This window comes from Momordica charantia (assembly GCF_013281855.1).
Source record: "Momordica charantia cultivar OHB3-1 chromosome 9 unlocalized genomic scaffold, Mcharantia_2.0 BLBB01000009.1, whole genome shotgun sequence".
Lineage (NCBI taxonomy): Eukaryota > Viridiplantae > Streptophyta > Magnoliopsida > Cucurbitales > Cucurbitaceae > Momordica > Momordica charantia.
The window spans coordinates 8,171,503-8,189,398 of record NW_028275167.1 but is presented as its reverse complement, the minus strand read 5'-3'; the positions used below and the strand labels follow the sequence as shown (position 1 = coordinate 8,189,398).

The 17,896-nt window shown below is 32.9% G+C and overlaps 1 protein-coding gene across 3 annotated transcripts; it reads right to left on the bottom strand.

Moving 5' to 3' along the window:
* Nucleotides 1–11,799, bottom strand: LOC111023469 (uncharacterized). 3 transcript variants are annotated; one of them, XM_022300903.2, is made up of 13 exons: nucleotides 10,906–11,798; nucleotides 7,061–7,235; nucleotides 5,467–5,550; nucleotides 5,140–5,381; nucleotides 4,815–5,034; nucleotides 4,492–4,571; nucleotides 4,171–4,255; nucleotides 3,043–3,174; nucleotides 2,834–2,947; nucleotides 2,687–2,734; nucleotides 1,611–1,695; nucleotides 736–792; nucleotides 1–608 (listed from the first exon to the last, which is right to left on the bottom strand). In XM_022300903.2, the coding sequence occupies exons 1-13, from the start codon at nucleotides 11,124–11,126 to the stop codon at nucleotides 475–477; spliced, it is 1,677 nt and encodes a 558-aa protein (XP_022156595.1). In that variant the 5' UTR covers nucleotides 11,127–11,798; the 3' UTR covers nucleotides 1–474. The 3 variants fall into 3 exon arrangements, with proteins under 3 accessions (XP_022156595.1, XP_022156596.1, XP_087973055.1); XM_022300904.2 differs by having other exon boundaries at nucleotides 11,552–11,797; XM_088116929.1 differs by lacking the exons at nucleotides 1–608; nucleotides 736–792; nucleotides 1,611–1,695 and adding an exon at nucleotides 1,713–2,523 and having other exon boundaries at nucleotides 10,906–11,799.
* Between the last annotated feature and the right edge of the window lie 6,097 nt (nucleotides 11,800–17,896).

Sequence of the window (17,896 nt, the reverse complement as noted above, 5' to 3'; positions counted from 1 at the left end):
TTGGTATGGAACAAATTGCTTTTGCCTTGTATTATATACACTGAAATATTGGTGTATATGCTATCGATTTGGTGTCTTTTTGTACAACAGATTGTTGATATAACCCCACCAAATTAGATGTGGGAAAAAATAAGACAAGTAAAAGAATATTAAACTTCAATGGTGAAGAATGATATGATAACTATTGAGATCTGTTATTCACCTTCTTCAGATCTGTTATTCTCCTCACTACGAACAATGCTGCCACGGACGAAAGCTCAGGTCAACTCCAAGGTATGTTAGGTACCAAAATTCCGCCTCCTCCTCCATTGCTTGAACTTAATTTTTCTGTTAAACCGAACTCGCTCAAAGAATTTTGATGCAGAACACATCGTCCTACATTGGACCTATGTTACTCAAAAATTCCAACTGAGATTTAGCTAATGAATCAGAACTCCCGCTGTTTCATCCAATGATACGCAGAGCAGCAACACATTACATCGACTCTTTCCTCTTTTCAAATCCATCCAGTTGAGAAGTCATTGAGTGCGAAAAGCTACTACCTTCGGTGGGCTGACTACAAGTAGATGCATCAGATGCATCTGCATCTGATGCCTCCGACTCGCCATCTGTTCGAAACAGTTATTCAAATCAGTAAGGTAGCATTGGAATGGCAATAGAGATAGAGACGGGACTATCGGGTAATAAGTTGTGTGAACAGTGAGTGGAATGGAAAAGAAAAGTGTTGGTGCATACCAAAGAGTGACTTGATTGACGGTCTTTTTGGTTTGCTGCATTTTTTCTTCAATTCAGCTATAAGAGAGAAAAAAGATCGATTTCCATGAGTGATCTCCCTTTTCAGAATATGTAAACTTGCAGTTGGAAGCTCAAGATTCATTGAAAATATGCAGCTTATAAAATGTTTCCAAGTCCTTTTCGCGAAAGATGGAGAGATTTCTTTCAACAATTTCATGTTGGACAGAAAAGATGTCTAAGTGAAATATGTGTCATAGGAATCAAAAATCCAAATAGAAAATAATAGAAAATAGTATTAAAATGATAAAGGGAAAATTATCCCAGGTACTACGAGAGGCATGGACTCTCCTGAGAAACTACTATCCAAATTTTGCATACTCTAAACCCTCGAGTCATTCCATTTTTTAGTTGAACAATATGTGGGGGCGATGATTCGATTGATCTTTTGATCGAGGATATATACCTTAATCCATTGAACTATGTTCAGGTTGGCCTCAACTCATTGTATTTATAACCACTCTTCACAGCTATCCATTCTAACAAGAAACATACCCTCCTAATTCCTAATAGATACTGTGTGGCACTAACTAACTAATATTCACAGAATAAATAGAATTTGACCAACATATCCTCCTACTATCCCGATAATACACTAAAGTTTCGAACGCTGTGCAGCACTGCATTCACATGCTGTTATGAGGGTAAAACGACAAAAGTAGAATTAGAATATATGTAGTAACAAGAGCGTTGACCCAGAATTCAAGAGTCAAAAGATCACTAAAACTCCCAAAAATATCAACATAAATGATAAGTTGCCAAAATCTGCTGGTCAGTACAAAAGGTAAATATTTTGAACTTTATGTTAGAGGACGTACCCATCCCAGGCAATTGATAATCATTGACAATTTCGAAGTTCTTGTAAGTGTATCCGACGAAGTTGATGTCCTTGGATGAGAGCATCTTATACAAAACAAATCAGAAAGGGTATTATGGTAATGGAACAATAAGAACACATGTTGTAGATTTAAAAGATCATATCAACAACACAATATTATATTATGATTAAAAAAACAAATAGTTGATCTTGTATATAATCTAGTGTATTTTGAGATATCTAAGATCTCAATTTTGCTATTGTTGGATTTTTTAATTTAGTGTTTATTTAGAAGCTAACACCTCTTTGTGACTCTCTCATTTTCTTTTCTTTTCTTTTTTTTTTTCCTTTTTCTTCTTCTTCCACCTTTTTTTTTTTTTTTTTTGCATCACTTTCTGCAAAACAATCTATTTGGGTCCTTCAAAACTATTTTTCTTAGAGATAAATAGGTTCTTTAAACCCCTAGCCCTGATTACTTTGTATCGGTTTTCTTAGGAAGACAACCATAATTCGTTTTATGGTTATGTTGTCAAGTTCCATAAACTTGGGAGCTTTGACAGTTGATTACGGTCAATAAAACATGTTTCGTCTCAATAAAGGGCTATAGAATCTCTTCCAAAGGGCATCAATATGGCATAAAGAGAATTCAGAACACATGCAGGGCATAGAGAAAAAGATAATTCTACACCCACGCAACTTTTTAAATACCATAAGTTCTGAGGGGGCAGGGCAAAACCATAAAATGCTCAGTGTTCACTATAGATGTTCCGTAATCTATCTGCTTAAACTTTTGAGTCAATGGTGGTTTGACATACTACTAGAGCAAGATGTCTTATGTCCGAACTCTTGTAATGTTATTTCCTCCCCAATTAATATAGAAAATGACTTGTCTATTCTTATGTTAACTTTCAACCCTGCAAAATATGAACAAATGATTAAATATTCAGTAATCTATTAGTTTTTGGGTTCAATGGTTGTTTAACCAGAATGAACATTAATTATCTCAACTATAGTGAACTTAAAGGCAAATGTGAATATAAGAAATGCTATACAAATAACCCAAGCTTAGAGGGTTACCTTTCTCCATGGACCAGATTTAGATGAAGTACAGCTTTGCGAGTCAGACTGAAGATTCGAAACACGAAGAAAAAGTAAATGAGACACGTGATCGAAGCAAGTTGCTCTGAGAAATTAACAAAAGATATAGGGACACCATGCTACTACCTCTTCAAACTTCTCAAAATTTTGGGTGTCTAGCTCATCTTTAACCTCGGGAACAAATGCAGCTTCCATTTGGTATAGCCTCTCCCATTCAATACCTTCAAACCACGGATGAACCTAGATGATGAATTGGCAGGCAGGAACCTTTAGATTATTTTAAAATTTCAAAATTAAACCAAAAGAAACTAAGAAATGGACACACCATACAACACCTTAATTTCATCTGCGCCATTTGTTCCTAGCCTTTGGTTAACATTGCATAGTAGTCTACTGATGACATCTTTTGCCATGGGAGATAGCTTTGCCTCCTCCGGAAACTTCAAATGAGTTCTCCAGTTCACTATCTATAAAGGGTAAAAATAAAAACCCTTTAATATCCAAGCCTTTTATTATACAGCCCAGAGGCAGGAAAGACAGACACTTAAAAACCCTATATTTCTTCTCTGTCATATCAACCTTCAGGTCTATCAAACATAACTTTTTTTTCAGAAACATGACACTGCAATATATTTATAACATGGAGAAGGAAGACAAAAAGAATCAGGATACCAGATGAGTTTTATAGGACTTCATCGACACTGACAAGCCAACCAAGCAAGCAATATTATGGGACACGACTGATTCTTTTTTTTTTTTGGTTGAGATTACGACTGAATTGTTAAAATGCTGACACCTTCAACACATTCATTATGACTACCGTACAGGAGTATATAAAAATTCGTTTTTTTTTCTTAGCATTAAACAACCACAATCGCCCTCCAATTGCATAAAAGATAAAATAAAATAAGGCAAAAAGAGTTTAAATACGGCTGCCCACTAGTCAGGTCCAAGTGAAGTCATCTTAATAAGGCATCCTACAGGAAGAAAGCTGATAGACTAGACCAGCATGGGAAAAAAGTGTCTCTCCCCCAGTCCATTCATGTAGAAAAATTTTGGCGTTTGCCAGTCCCCCCACTTGTAAACATCCAAAAAAGTGCATATGATGGCTAATATTGCATAAGGGAGAGTTTGTCTTATTTCTGAGGGAAGGTTGGTGTATTAACTTAGGTGCACTGCAAAAAAAAAAAAAACTTAGGTGTATTGCAGATCAAAACAGTCATAAGTTAGGAAGTACCAATTCAGAGAGTAGAGATATTACTAACAAAATTACTAGAAACGAGAAGCACAAATAAGAAAATGTTTAACAAGATATAAATGGAAGTTTAGGTTTAATTAGAGATGGAGAAAAAGGTAACAGGAAAGAAGCCTTAGAGTCTCTTCTGTCCCATTCCTTCAAAAGAATAAACTTCTAAAGTTATTATTATTGCTGGTAACAGTTCAAAATTGGAGAGAAAAATTACCTTCCGACACGTTGACATTGGATCATCGGAGTAAAATGGTGGGTATCCGACAAGCATTTCATACATAATAGCTCCAAGTGACCACCTAATATTTGGAAAAAATCATTAATCGTAGAAGGCTATCTATAAAATTCGCTCCATAGTGTTTTGGTTATGGTAGTGTAAAAAAGCATTGTGCAAGTACAATGCTGCAAATCCAGTTGCAAACAAATTGATGCCACTCAAGAGAGCCTCATCTATTTTGCAGTTGGGACATTAAAAGGTCATTATCATCAAACTGTTATATCCACCCAAAATGGACATATAAGAGTTTAGAATTACCAGTCACATTCCATTCCATAACCTTTCTTCAACAAAACCTCTGGAGCAATATAATCTGGCGTACCAACTGTGGAATAAGCCTGAAATTCCAACATACCATAAGGTAAAAGAATAAATCCTGTGAACCGAAACAATCAGCTACGTTTTCAAACTGAACTTCTGTAACAAAAAAAAATTCCTAAACATTTTCTACCAGCAGTAGAATAAGTGAACAACTGAATATTCAGTCAACCCATGAAATAAATCCCTTCATAAGTTCATTTCAACATATGTGAACTAAAAGACAGATAAGAGAAATCAAACTTCGGTAGTAAAAAACATACAAGCATTCTCCGATTCTTCTGCCAATGTTGTAGTTGCTCTTGTTGAGTGCGTGCAGGAGTTCCGGAGCGCTCATCAGTCTGTCCAGCCCCATTACGGGTACTCGCCATATCAAAATCTTGTTCTTGGAGTGTACTGCAATCTAATGGCTTGCATAGTCCAAAGTCAGAGAGTCTCAAGTGCCCAAATTTATCAAGAAGCAAGTTGTCAGGCTTAATATCTCTGTAATACAGAACAACAGAATTAGCTTATATTCTACAACTGAAAAGGGTAATTCATGATAAGTGTCTAAGAGAGTTAGTGCACTGTGCATAAAAATCCACAGACCTATGAATGTAATTGTGCTTATGAATAGATTCAATGGCCAAAACTATCTCTCCAACATAGAACCTTGCTTCATCTTCAGTCAAAGTATCCTTTCTCATCAATAAAGTCATCATATCTCCACCAGGTAGATACTCCATAATAAGGTAAAGAAACTCATCATCTTGAAAAGAACAATAGAGTTTCACGATGCAATTGCTATCAACTTCAGCAAGCAGATTTCTTTCAGCTCTCACATGCTCCACCTGAGAGAATTTCAAAAGTGCCCTTTAGCATGCCAAATAGTGAGTTCTGGAATACGATATCAATAGGGCAGGTCACACAAGTTACCTGGCCCCTCCGAAGCATCTCCGATTTTTTAAGCTTTTTCATGGCATACACCTGACCTGAAGTCTTCTCTCTACAAACACGAACCTACAAGATCAGGATCATAGTGTACTTAAGATGTTACCCCAAACTAGCAACTTCACAAACAAACTTGGTTTAAAAACAGTTTTGGTTCTAAACTTTAATTCATTTTTCATTTCTCTTCTATTTTTAAATTTATGACCACCTAGCCAGTTTATGCACGCCTTGACTAAGCCCACAAAATCACTGATCTAACTCTACAATATTTGGTTGTCAGGAACTCATAAAAATTTAATAACCTGTGTGGGTAGCCACTCACCACGATGGGATTTGAACTTATGCTCCCAAAATCCTTGTACATTTTTCTCTTACCCCAATGACTATTAGACTAACCCCTAGTGGTTCATTTTAGTCCTTTAAACTTTAAGAACTTCTATTTTGGTCCCTTATTTTTATCCACCTCCTACTGTGGTACTTTTAACTTCTAAAATCTCAATTTTAATCCAAAATTTTATTCTAAGTTACTGGAAATATGACGAAACGTCATTTATTATCCATATGTCATAACCATAGCGACTGTATGAGTTTAACGAACGTTAGAAGATTATAATGAAATTTTAAAAATTAAAAAGGCAAAAACATGAAATGTTTAAAAGTTTAGGGACTAAAATAAAAATTTTAAAAGTTCACAGATTAAAAAAATAAAATGGGGAAAAATTCAAGGACTAGAACCATATTTAAATAATTAAACTTTTTTGGAGATAAAATAGAAAAAAAATTACCATAATTGAAAAAGAAAATGTAAAATCAAATACACTTCAAGATTTCAAACGTTTATGGCACAATTTTAATTTCCTCATTTTCAATACTTTCAAAATCTTGTTGGAATTCATTCTAAAAAATGAAAAAGAAACACGAAAGGCCCTTGTTTGAATTATGAACAAAATAGCACCTCTAATGAGTCCCCACCTAGAAGGATCTTGTCAGGTAACCTTTAGGTTGAAACTTGAATCTAAAGGCCTTGAGGTTGGCTATTGCCTTTTAATTATTATGAGGCAACAAGAGTATATTTATGAGAGTGAAAAAAGCATGCACGCATCCCATACACTTCCTATCCCCTAGAATCTCTTATTTCATCTTTATTTCCTAAAGATAATTTAAAGAATAAAAAATAAAGGAAATTTTTTGAGAAATAAAATTTTCATGATAGAGAATCCTCTAGTTCATTCCACATGATTCATGAACATAATAAGCTCAAGTTGTTCCTTAAAACTTGACTTTTACGACACATTTGTTTCTCTAGTTATTCAAACATTAGATCTTGTTTCATTTGAAATCAAAACCCAGTGGTGAATTTAGTTAAATCTAACTCAAAATCTTGAACTCGAGGATTATTTATATGTTCCCAAAAGTGGTCATGGAGGGTAGATAAAGTCAACCAGAAACTATGCAAAAACCTATTCACAAGAGACATGCTTTCAATTAAATGGGGGGGGGGGGGGGGGGGGGGGGGGGGGGGGGGGTAAGAGGGATGCGAAAGGAAATTCATATCATATGTAACAAAAGTAAAATATACCTCCCCAAAAGCACCTTTCCCAATAATTGTTAGTAAATCAAAATCATCGACACCCATTTTGTGCCTTTGGAGGCGCATGTATTCAGTTTCCTTCTTCTCTAAAAATTTAAGTAAATTGGTTTGATCTTCTTCAGAAACATCAGCATCAGCCAACTTCTTTTCCAATATATTTCGTCTGCATCCATAAAATTTATAAACAAAATCTTAAATCCATTAGGAACTTACTCAAATAAGAACCTATAGGCTACAACTTGGTTGTTTTACATGTTTCTAAAAAATCAGGGGTAGAAAGTGCAAAAACAACTCTTATGAATTATGTGCAAATTATACACTTTATATTAATATAAAATAATGAGAGAAAAAAAACTTGACTAACTATTCCAAATTGTTTGTCTTCATTTGATTTGGCTCCCGACTACTAATTTCTTTGGAAAATAACATAATAAACTCATGCAGACTCCTGAGAATATTTTTTTTTTTTTTTTTAACAAGATACGAACTTTTCAGTGAAGGAATGAAAAGGAACAAAATTGTTCAATAAGACTTTTGAGAATATTTCTATCACATTAAGGAACATGGATAATTAAAAATTTGAGAAAATTATGAGTGAACTCCAGAATAGGCAAGCTTTTCTTCAAGGCTAGCAAAAAGTTTCTCTATTAAAATCCAAATGGGTACTTGTAAGCATAGATATCTGGATGACTCAATTAAATATGAAGAAAAAATGACAAAAATAAGACTCTCTCAAAGTTGAACTCAAAAGTTGTTCATTTCTTAAAACAAAAAACTTGTGAACGAATGTTTAAAGTAACTACTTTTTAAGTTGTTTTCGCATTAGTTCATTCTCAAAGTGACCTGTTTTTTATAGAATAACTAAAAATGAATTTTCCTTGAAAAATTACAAGCTTGTGGATGTGGCTATCTGACAACAAGTCTATAAAATAGTTCTTGAAAACTATTATGCAAAACAAACTGTCAACACCCTATTTCACAAGTGAAAAATATTTTGTAGGCAAGCATCATATTGTAAATCTAGGTTTAAAAGCTACAAGTTCTGCTTTCAAGACCATGGAGACCTTGACACCTTTTTAAGCTTTATGATTTATAACAAGATGTCAAGTCTAGAAGAAATAATACAGGCTTTAATGATTAATAAAGCATTTACATGAAACTATAGTTTCTTAATAAAAGTAAATAACAGAAAACCTTAAGTTGCAATGCTCTACAGTTGTTAAACACACTCCCAAAAGTCATTAACATTGACAAGTTAATCTCAAGAAGTAAGAATAAAACTTAGCAATGTAAGTCAAAGGACTCGACAATTGGTTCCTATCGTCTCAAGAGGAATGAGACGTGAATGGAGGAATGAGCTGAAAACTTCTTCAAAGAAGAATCAAAAGGTGTGAAACAGAGGATGCTTTTGAGTGAGTGTGTGTCTTGGAGGGAGATCAATTGAGAGAAGGATACTTCTTTGAGCAGGAACAATGAAGGAAGGGTTTGAAATGAAGATTCTTGGAGGAAAATAGATAAGCATTTGTTGTGAGAAAACAAATAGTGGATTCAATAGTAGTGGCAAACAAGGTACTTGACAAAAAGAGAAAACAAGAAGAGGTGGCTATTCAAAATATAGTTGGCATATTCAAAGGCTCTATCAATTTTTGTGAAAGCACTTACTTGGACATGCCAAGAAAAAAGAAGATGGACTAACATTATTGACTCCGTTGAATAGTTCTATGGAGCAATGACGGAAGAGGTTCTAATGGCGCACCATCTATGGAAAGAAGCTTCACATTGTTGGTTGAAAGGGTGAATCAACTCTTCAAGAGATAGGAGTCGGAGAGAACATTGAGACAACCACAACCAGCATTACAGGGGAACCCACAAAAGGGAAAACAACCCGTGAATTTGGAAAGATAGTATATCAACAAAAAGAAGCTCTATTTTGGGTAGTCTAAGTAGAAGTACCTTGGGCACATAATCCAGGGGAGGGGTACCAGCTGATCCTACCAAAATTTCAGCCTTGCTAACTAGGCTAACACCCTAAAACTTTAGGATTTTTTTTTTTTTGTTGTTGATATCTGTGAGTGTCCGGACCAGCTTACGCACACCTTGACTAATCTCACGAGGTAGTCACCTGACCCTTTAACATTTAGTGTTGGAAGCACATAAGAATTAATTCCTAAGGAAAGTGGTCATCATAGAATTTAAACCCATTCCCTCTCACTTTACCCTAGCCCCTTTGGACCAATCAACCACCCATGATGGTTCCCTAAAACTTGAGGACTTGCTATTCTGTTTTATAAATATTCATGAGTATCCAAGCTAGCTTGCGCACATCTCAACTAATCTCAAGTTACACAAAAACTATAAGATATTAAATCGTAGATAGGTGACTATCATGGTGTGAACCCATTTCTTCAAGCACTTGGACCATTAGACCAACCCACGATAATTAGGTCTAACTAACTATTATCATAAGTAAATGGATACTTCAAGATATGTCTTAGGGTGGTCATAATCAAAATTCACAACCTATTGCTTATTTCTAGCCAAGTGTTATCATCAGGAGTATGACAAAAATCCAAGTGAAAGAATTGATTGGAAAAGTAAAGGCCACACCCCTTGGGCGGGCCGTATATCTATGAACAACAATGACTAATAAAAATCTTGAAGGTACCTTCTAGAGTAACTGGAGCATAAAATGTGGCTCACGAAATTATTAGGATATGACTTTGAAATTCATTACATACCTAGGTTGGAAACACAATCGTTGATGGCTTATCAAGATTCCCCATGGCTGTCACCTTAGCATTAATCTTAGTGGTGCAATATGAGCTCCTACCACTAATACATCAACAAGTAAGCGAAGATCCATTCCTATCTAAAAATTAAGGCTGCAATATTGGAAGGAAATAGTTCCTATAGCTCTCATTTTTCCAACAGAACATGATTTCCTAAAGTATATGGAGCATCTCCTTCTTTTTCTCCTTGATAAAGAGAGTCAGAAAGGTTCTCCACCAATCCCAACTCTTTTTAAAGAGTACCACTGTATCTTGATGAGTAGCCATGCAAAGGAACTTAAAAGCTTAAGCAATGGTATACGTTACACCTATTTGTACTGAGAGGGGATATGGACGACTATAAAGGGTTATGTAGCCAAATGTGAGGCCTACCAAAGCTGCAAATACTTGCCAATATCACATGTAAGTTTGCTCCAACTTCTCCCTATCTTTGAATTGCCCTTGCAACGAATTTTATAGATGGGCTGCCAATATCTGATGGGAAGAATACTGTTTTAGTGGTGACTTACACTTGCTCACCCTGAAACATTCCTAGACAACTCATTCAGTTGCACAATTGCTAGTTAAGTAGTATGCTTGTATGAGATTCCCTAGTCAATGTTGTTAAATCTGAAAAGATATTCATTAGTAGATTCTAGTGCGAATTGTTCAAGTTACAAGGACAAATTAAAAAGGACCACTGCCTAGGAAAGTTTTGAAGTAACATCGTGTTGGGAAGAAATGCAGGAGCATCTGTTTTTCTCTCGCCAATATAGTTCAAAATGTTGGTACAATCTGCATACGACATTCAACCTATACCGTAATCTCAACTGGTTGGGGATCAATTGAAATGGAGGGCCAAGATATTGCAGTCCAACCCAATTAAAGCTACTCTTTGGCACATATGGCACCCAGAATTTTCAGGAGAGAAAACTGGAGATGGGCTGATACTTTCTATCTAGCTAAATACAATATTTCTCCAGTGAAGTCTCTCATATACGTTTTCAGATTACACTCCCACTATAATGAATTAATTTTCAAAAGACAAAAAGGAAGCAACCATACCGTTCCTTTCTCTCCTGCAGATTTTTCATTTGCTCCTTGTAATGGTTCTCGATATACTGCTTCGCCGCAGCAACCTTCTGCTTTGTGATATTAGAGAGCGCCTCTTCATCTGTCTGTTCCGTAGAATCCTCATTTCCTCCCATACTATCCTTCTTCTTTGAAGAACCCCTCAACCTATCTCTTGGTTGAAGCTTATTAAACCAACTCCTCGCCGAATCCATTTCTCACTCGGATCAAATAGGAATCTCAAGAACCATTAAACATCCCTCGAACAAAAAATTGACCAAAACTACAAAAGAAAGCAACCGAATTATTCTATTCCCAAAATGTCGCCACCTCAATCCAGCGCCGAAATGAACCGTAACATCCTCCGGCCAATTTGAAACCCAATTCCAAAAATCAACAAACAATCACGTCAGAATCGAACCAACAGTGAAAAGGGGTTGTCAAGAAAAGTCTGGAATCTTACGAAAGGGGGTAATTCTTGGAAGAAATGTGGAACGAAAACTGTTTGAGATTTCAAGTAAGAGGCAAAGAAGGCTGAGAATCCGGAGGACCGCGGAACTAAAAATAAAATGGCGAGCAATTTGAGACATGAAAGGGGAAACATGATCCAGATATGGGGAGTGAGAGAGAGAGAGAGAACCATTCCAGCATTTTCGTTGCGCCTTTCAATTACAGCTGATTGGGAAGAAACTGCAATGACTTTCCCCGAAATGGTCTCTCTTTCATGATTCATCTACCGTTTATTTTCTGTTTTCTTCCAGCTTCTCTGCTCTTCTTCACGTTGGCATAGATTGAAGGCAGTTTCAAGCTCATCTTTTATGAATTTTGGAGTTCATAAAATATTGAGGTAGCACTTTGATTAAACTAATAATCGGAAATATGCGGCTCCAAACTCACAGCGAGCGATATATGTCAATTTATCGATTAAAAAAATTTATGATTAGATGTGCAAATTATATTCTAAACAGACTTTTTTTTTGTGCTAATATGCCGTGTGATTTTATTTTGATGAGTTTGTCTCGTTAATATTTTGATGGATAGTATTGAGTATTTCATATATAGCTAATATGAGTCTAGCCTTTTTATTGAAAAATGAAATAAGATAGGGTCATAACTCGACGCTAAAGATCGATGGTTAGAAAAAAATATATTTTTTTAGTTCAACAATTGTAGGGTACGGGGGATTGAATCATCAACTTTGAGAATTATTATGGGTGTCTTGTCTTTTGAGTTATACTTGAGTTGATAAATGTAAAAGTTGTGTAAGTAGGGATCTAACCATCAAGGTTTTGCATTTATAAGAGAGTAATATAGATGTCTTATCAACTGAACTATGCTCTAATCGGAAAGAATGTCCCTTTTTTATAGTCTAACAAGTTTTTTCTTTTCATTATAGGTAGACTTTTATCTCGTTGAATAGAAAATTAATAGTTCATACTTACCAACTTGAACATAATTCAACTGATTAAGACGTATATTCTAAACTAAAAAGTCAGAGGTTCGATTCTCCATCCCACATGTCGAAATTATAAAATGACATGTAATTTATTTAAATCAAAAATTGAAAAATGATACGAGTATAATAGTATCTTTCTTGAAGTTTAAAGATTAAGCAGAGATAATCCTCAAACCTTTGGAGACTTCCCTCGATTAGCTTGCCACTCACAGAAGTTTTGGAAAAACAGGGAGAATTCTAGACTTGTATGAGAAGGCAACAAAGCAACTTTAACAAGTACTTACCTATTTGCATTTGGTAATCAATTTATCATAAGATTTTAGAACTAACTTTTGGAAAATATCCCAAGGGTGTGGTCAATCGTGGAAAATATTTGAAAATTTCTTTTTCTTTCTTGCTTTTTCTTTTTCCTTTTTTTTTTCTTTTATAGAATATGTTCCTTCACACATGGAAAAGAAAAGGATCCTTCGTGTCAAACTAAATCTTTAAAAAACAAGGATGATGATAAGACGGTTCCTGAATATGCACTCTCCACTCTCAATCATGCGGTTATTGTTGGTAAATAATCGCTGTATATGTAAACTGAATAACACTGACAAACAATTTACAACGTAACTGGTTACCAACAATTACAAATCTTGACAACTTGATGAACACCAAAACTTGATAAATATAATCAAGACAAGCTTCAATAGCACTGATTTGAAAGACAATTAGCAGACTACATCGATCGTTTCAACAGGATACAACGACTAACTTTGATAGAACTGCAACCTCAGACTATTCGGATCTGACAATACTTTTAGACACTTTCTCTCAACACAAACAAGAACTAAAGAAGAGAGAATTGTTTGAGATGAGGAGAAAGTCAAATGAGAATACTTGATATCTCAAATGAGAAAATAACAACTATATATAGTTAGTAACTTAACACATATATAACCTTTTTTTACGAATCCTTTTTTTACGAATGTAACTTTAACAAAATTAAGAAACAACTCTTTATTTAAATATACAACTTCAATTTCAATAAAATGAAGAAAGGTAACAACTAAAGAAATAAATAAACAATTGATAAACAAAATGGAACAAAATTCACAACGTATATGTGAATTAAAAGTTACAAATTTAATTTCCAGATATTAAATTTGTAATGTTCAATTGTTTATCAATATTTCAATTCCCACTTTCTTTCGCACTTTAAAAATTATTAGCCTCCCCATCTCCCGACCCATATTATCCAGTTTGAAGAGTTGAAACAAAAAACATGGGGATGGGTCAATACTACCTATAAAATGACCTATCTGATCTTTACTTGAACATTTTGCCTTCAAAGTGTACAATTAGATTATAGTTTTTTAAAGTTTTTTTTAATCATTGATATTTAATTTTGGGTGCTTGCAAAAGTAGCAAAAAAAAAATTAATAGGAATTTACAAAAGTAGCCGCGAGTTTTCAATTTTACAAAAATAATATAATATGGAGATCCAACTCACGTAGAAGAAAACAAAATTCCAATATATCCTTAATGACCTTTAATGAATACAGAACCGAAACAACAATATACTTGATATACTAATAGTATACCTGATATATATACTTGATTCGATATGTTATTGATATTCCTAATTATGAGTGTTAATATATCAATGATATGCTTAATATACTTGATATGAATATTGATAGATATATCAATGATTTACCGAATACATTACTTCTCTTTATTATGTTCAATTTTTTTCTTATTGAATTATGTTGTGTTATTTACAAATTTTAGATAAAATGCATGTCTTTTATAACCTAAACGTGTGTCTTCTATATCTAATATGAATATTGATATATTATTGATATACATGTATTTGATTATGAGTGCTGATATTAACCAATAATATTGCAGAATCCATATATTGTTGGAAGAATCAACAACACTAATATATTTGATTATGAGTCTTGATATGCCAACGATATATTTATTTGATATATTATTGAAATACTTGAAAATCTAGAGGGGTAAAATTAGAATAACTAAAAAACCGAAAATAATATTTCAAATATTTTGCTGCAAAATCTCCAAACTATTGTTATATTTAAAAATATAGCAATATTTTCCTCTTGAGTACCCTTTGTACTTCAAAATGCTATACAATTTTATGTGCATGACGCGTTTATTATCAGGGTTAATAAAAACAACAAAATTATATTTTTAATGAAAAAGATTGATATTTATATGATTTAGTAGTTTGAATAATTAATTTTTGAAAATATAAAATATCTTTTTATTAATAATACAATAGAAAAAAATAATAAATATACATTTAACAATTTAAAAATCCAAAGTTAGGGAAGGATTAATGTGAAGGAAAGAAATTTATTTCTAGCGAAAAAAAAGGTAGAAACTTTTTCTTTCTCACTCAGACCTCATTTCAATTCCATTGTTTTCTACGCTCAATTTAGGATGGTCCCCTCGACCTCCCGACCTTATAAAGACTATTCCTACATGAATTGGAATAATGAAAAGAAAAAAGAAAAAAAAAAGAAAGAAAAAACTTCAAAAGAAAGTTCTTATATAAAAAAAAGAAAAAAAGAACCAGCAATTGAAAATATATAGTCCATGAGTAAATTTTAAGCTTGCACATAATTTTTGTAGGGTCTCTCCCAAGAAAATACATTTGAATTATAATCTTAAAGGGAAGGTTCTTGAAAGGGAGTATCATGAAGGGTGGGGATAGCCCAAGTTCATAAAAGTTATAAAAAAATAACATGTTATTTTTCTTGTTTCTTATTATTATTATTTTTAATAAATAAAAAAGTTATATGTGATGTTTTTTATTATTGAAAAAAGAAACATAAACATGTTTGGTTATTTGTTCTTTAAAATTGTAAATTAAAAAAAAAGAATTAGACAATTAATTTTTTATATTGAATATTAAAATTTTGTAGGTTATATTCATTTTTTAACCAAAATTTATCATTAAATTGTATAGCAGATCTGTATGGGTAGTGTGATTCTGTGGTTGAGTTCGCTCCCATCATATTGGTTTTTGAGATACATGAGTTTGAGTAAATTTGTTGTTCACTCAGACGTAGAGTTTGACGGATTGTTTGAAGTGTCTCTATTTTTATATATAGGGAACATAATTTCAAAATGGGCGTGCTTATCGTTCGGCCACATTTACTTTACATCTTGTCCAAAGTGATGTGTATTTTCGTGTTATCATTATTAAAGGTAAATTAACAAATGGTAGAGACTATTTTTAAGTTAATGAAAGTATAGAGATCATATTTAAATATTTAAAAGTATGAGGGTAAAAATAAAAAAAGTTTGGGAATGAAGGACTAAAATGATAATATGAGATGACTTAAAAGTCAACTTGTTAGAGATTAGAGAGATTCTTTGAACGAATAATTACAAATTTTTGCAAAGAAATTTTCATCAATATCAATTAGAGTAAACTCCACGATCCTTGGAGCCATTTACACTCAATCGTAATAGCAAGACCCCTGTTTTTTTTTTTTTTTCCTTTCTCCTTTTCCATGGGATGATACAATTATTTTTCATTTCTTGATTTTAATTTTTAGAAATTGAAGTGTTTGGCAACATTTTTTTTTCCTCCCTTATTTTTCCGATCCAAATTGCATACAAATTTTGGAACACTCAACGTCAGTTTGTTTTTCTTTCTTGAAACAAAAAATATGAAATAGGAAACAAAAAAAAAATAAAAAAGAGGTTCTTAATCTTACCTTTCAATGACTCAAAAACGAATCTCCATATTTTTTTGAAAATAATTCTTTAATCTTTAATTAGCAGGAAAATTAAAATACTAATTTTAAAATCATACACGGGAAAGAATTGACTTTAGTTTATTAGCCTAATGTTGCTTCGAATGAATAGATAAATATTTTCTCAACTATACCTTTCAAAATAGTAGATTTTGGTAAAATACATAAGATAAATCGGTTAGTAGTCGTTTAATGCTGGCTTCGCACAAATAGTTTTGTCCAGCAATTTTCTTATCATGTTTAATGACGATAATTGACTTTTGTAACTATCGAAGAAGTTTTTTAAGTATGTTGTCTCAAAAATTATTTGCAAACGATCAAATTTGACTATTAACTTTGTCAGGTGATTGCACCATATTACAAATTACTTACTACTAAAATAGGGCAGGAGAACCATATTCCCCTCGTAAATGCTATCACATCTTGATCAGAGGCTTATCCCAATTTTCCCAAATTAATAAGATTTTGTTTTCAATGTGTGTATATATATAATTTTTGGTAACTAAATAGTTAATTTTATTAATGATATTTCAAAAGTGCATATTTAAATAACCTGTATTTGTTAAGATATATATTCTAAACCAAAATGTCGGATGCTCAAATTTTCACTCTCATATATTATACTTAAAATAAAGTACACAGTGTATATTGAACTTCAATATGTTTAAACTCGTTAAATATATTGGCTAGTGTGGAATCCACTAGATAATATCTCATACATAACTTATCGCGAGGGAAATTTTTAAGTAATACGGAGTGTCATGCTCCTTTCCATTCACCGCTTGCCACGTTAATTAGCTCAACACTATACTAAAATTAACGTGAGGTCTGTTATTTCCATGTATATTGTGTAAACAAACTGAGAGTATGATACTCTCGTCGGACTTTTTTCCTTAATTTCTAATCCATTTATTATATTAATGTTTGAAACCTACCAAATAGGATAATGTCCCACCACATATGCCTCAAAATCATGTTATTGTATTTTTCATTCCTTTTCTCTCTCTCTCTTTTTTCCTTCATTTTTCTCACTCAATCATTCTTCCAAATCTCCAACATTAAGATAGGAATAATAGGAAGTTTATAATAACTTTGGATATAGTAATACTTCTAAATAAAATACTTTCCTATATTTACTTTGTGAATAAGCACAATTAAAGTTTTAGAAACATTTTAAAGTTTTTTTAGAATTTTTGAAAATAACTTTTTGATTATCTAACTGAACACTATAAAAATTTAGAATATTTTTAGAATTTTAAGATGAACTTTTAATTATACAACCAAACACAGATAGGAAACTAGACGGAGGTCTCGTTTTGTTTTTTGTTTTTTTTTTAACATTGTCAAACAAAATAATCTTCGTTTTGTAATAAAGTTTTAATATTTATCTTCATTTTATTTTCCCCAACCTTCACGGCTCAATGAAAAATTCAAACCTAACAAAACAACCCTCACTTATCAGCTTCAATCATTTTCAATCAAATGACCTAAGATTGCAATACACGTCCAAAGAAAAAATATCGGTTTATTATCTTTTATCCTCCAACTCAAGGTTGGTGTCTGTATCGATAGGACATCTACCTTTAAAAGGTTCCACCCAGGAAACATCTCAAAACTTTTCAGGTTAATAAAACTAGACTTTTTTTTTTTTGATAAAAAAACTATCTAGTACCTCCAAATAACAAAAAAAGAAAAATAAATAAATAAAGAGTAAAAAAATAGTAACCAAAAACTAATTGAATAGTTGTCA

What these genes read in the sequence shown, in the direction of transcription:
- LOC111023469 (XM_022300903.2), bottom strand. Translation starts at nt 11,126, where the DNA reads ATGGATTCGGCGAGGAGTTGGTTTAATAAGCTTCAACCAAGAGATAGG. An exon ending in TATGGAATGGAATGTGACTG is followed by an intron (nt 4,256 to 4,491) that starts GTAATTCTAAAC and finishes TCCAAATATTAG; the next exon opens with GTGGTCACTTGGAGCTATTA. An exon ending in CAATGTCAACGTGTCGGAAG is followed by an intron (nt 3,175 to 4,170) that starts GTAATTTTTCTC and finishes TACCCTTTATAG; the next exon opens with ATAGTGAACTGGAGAACTCA.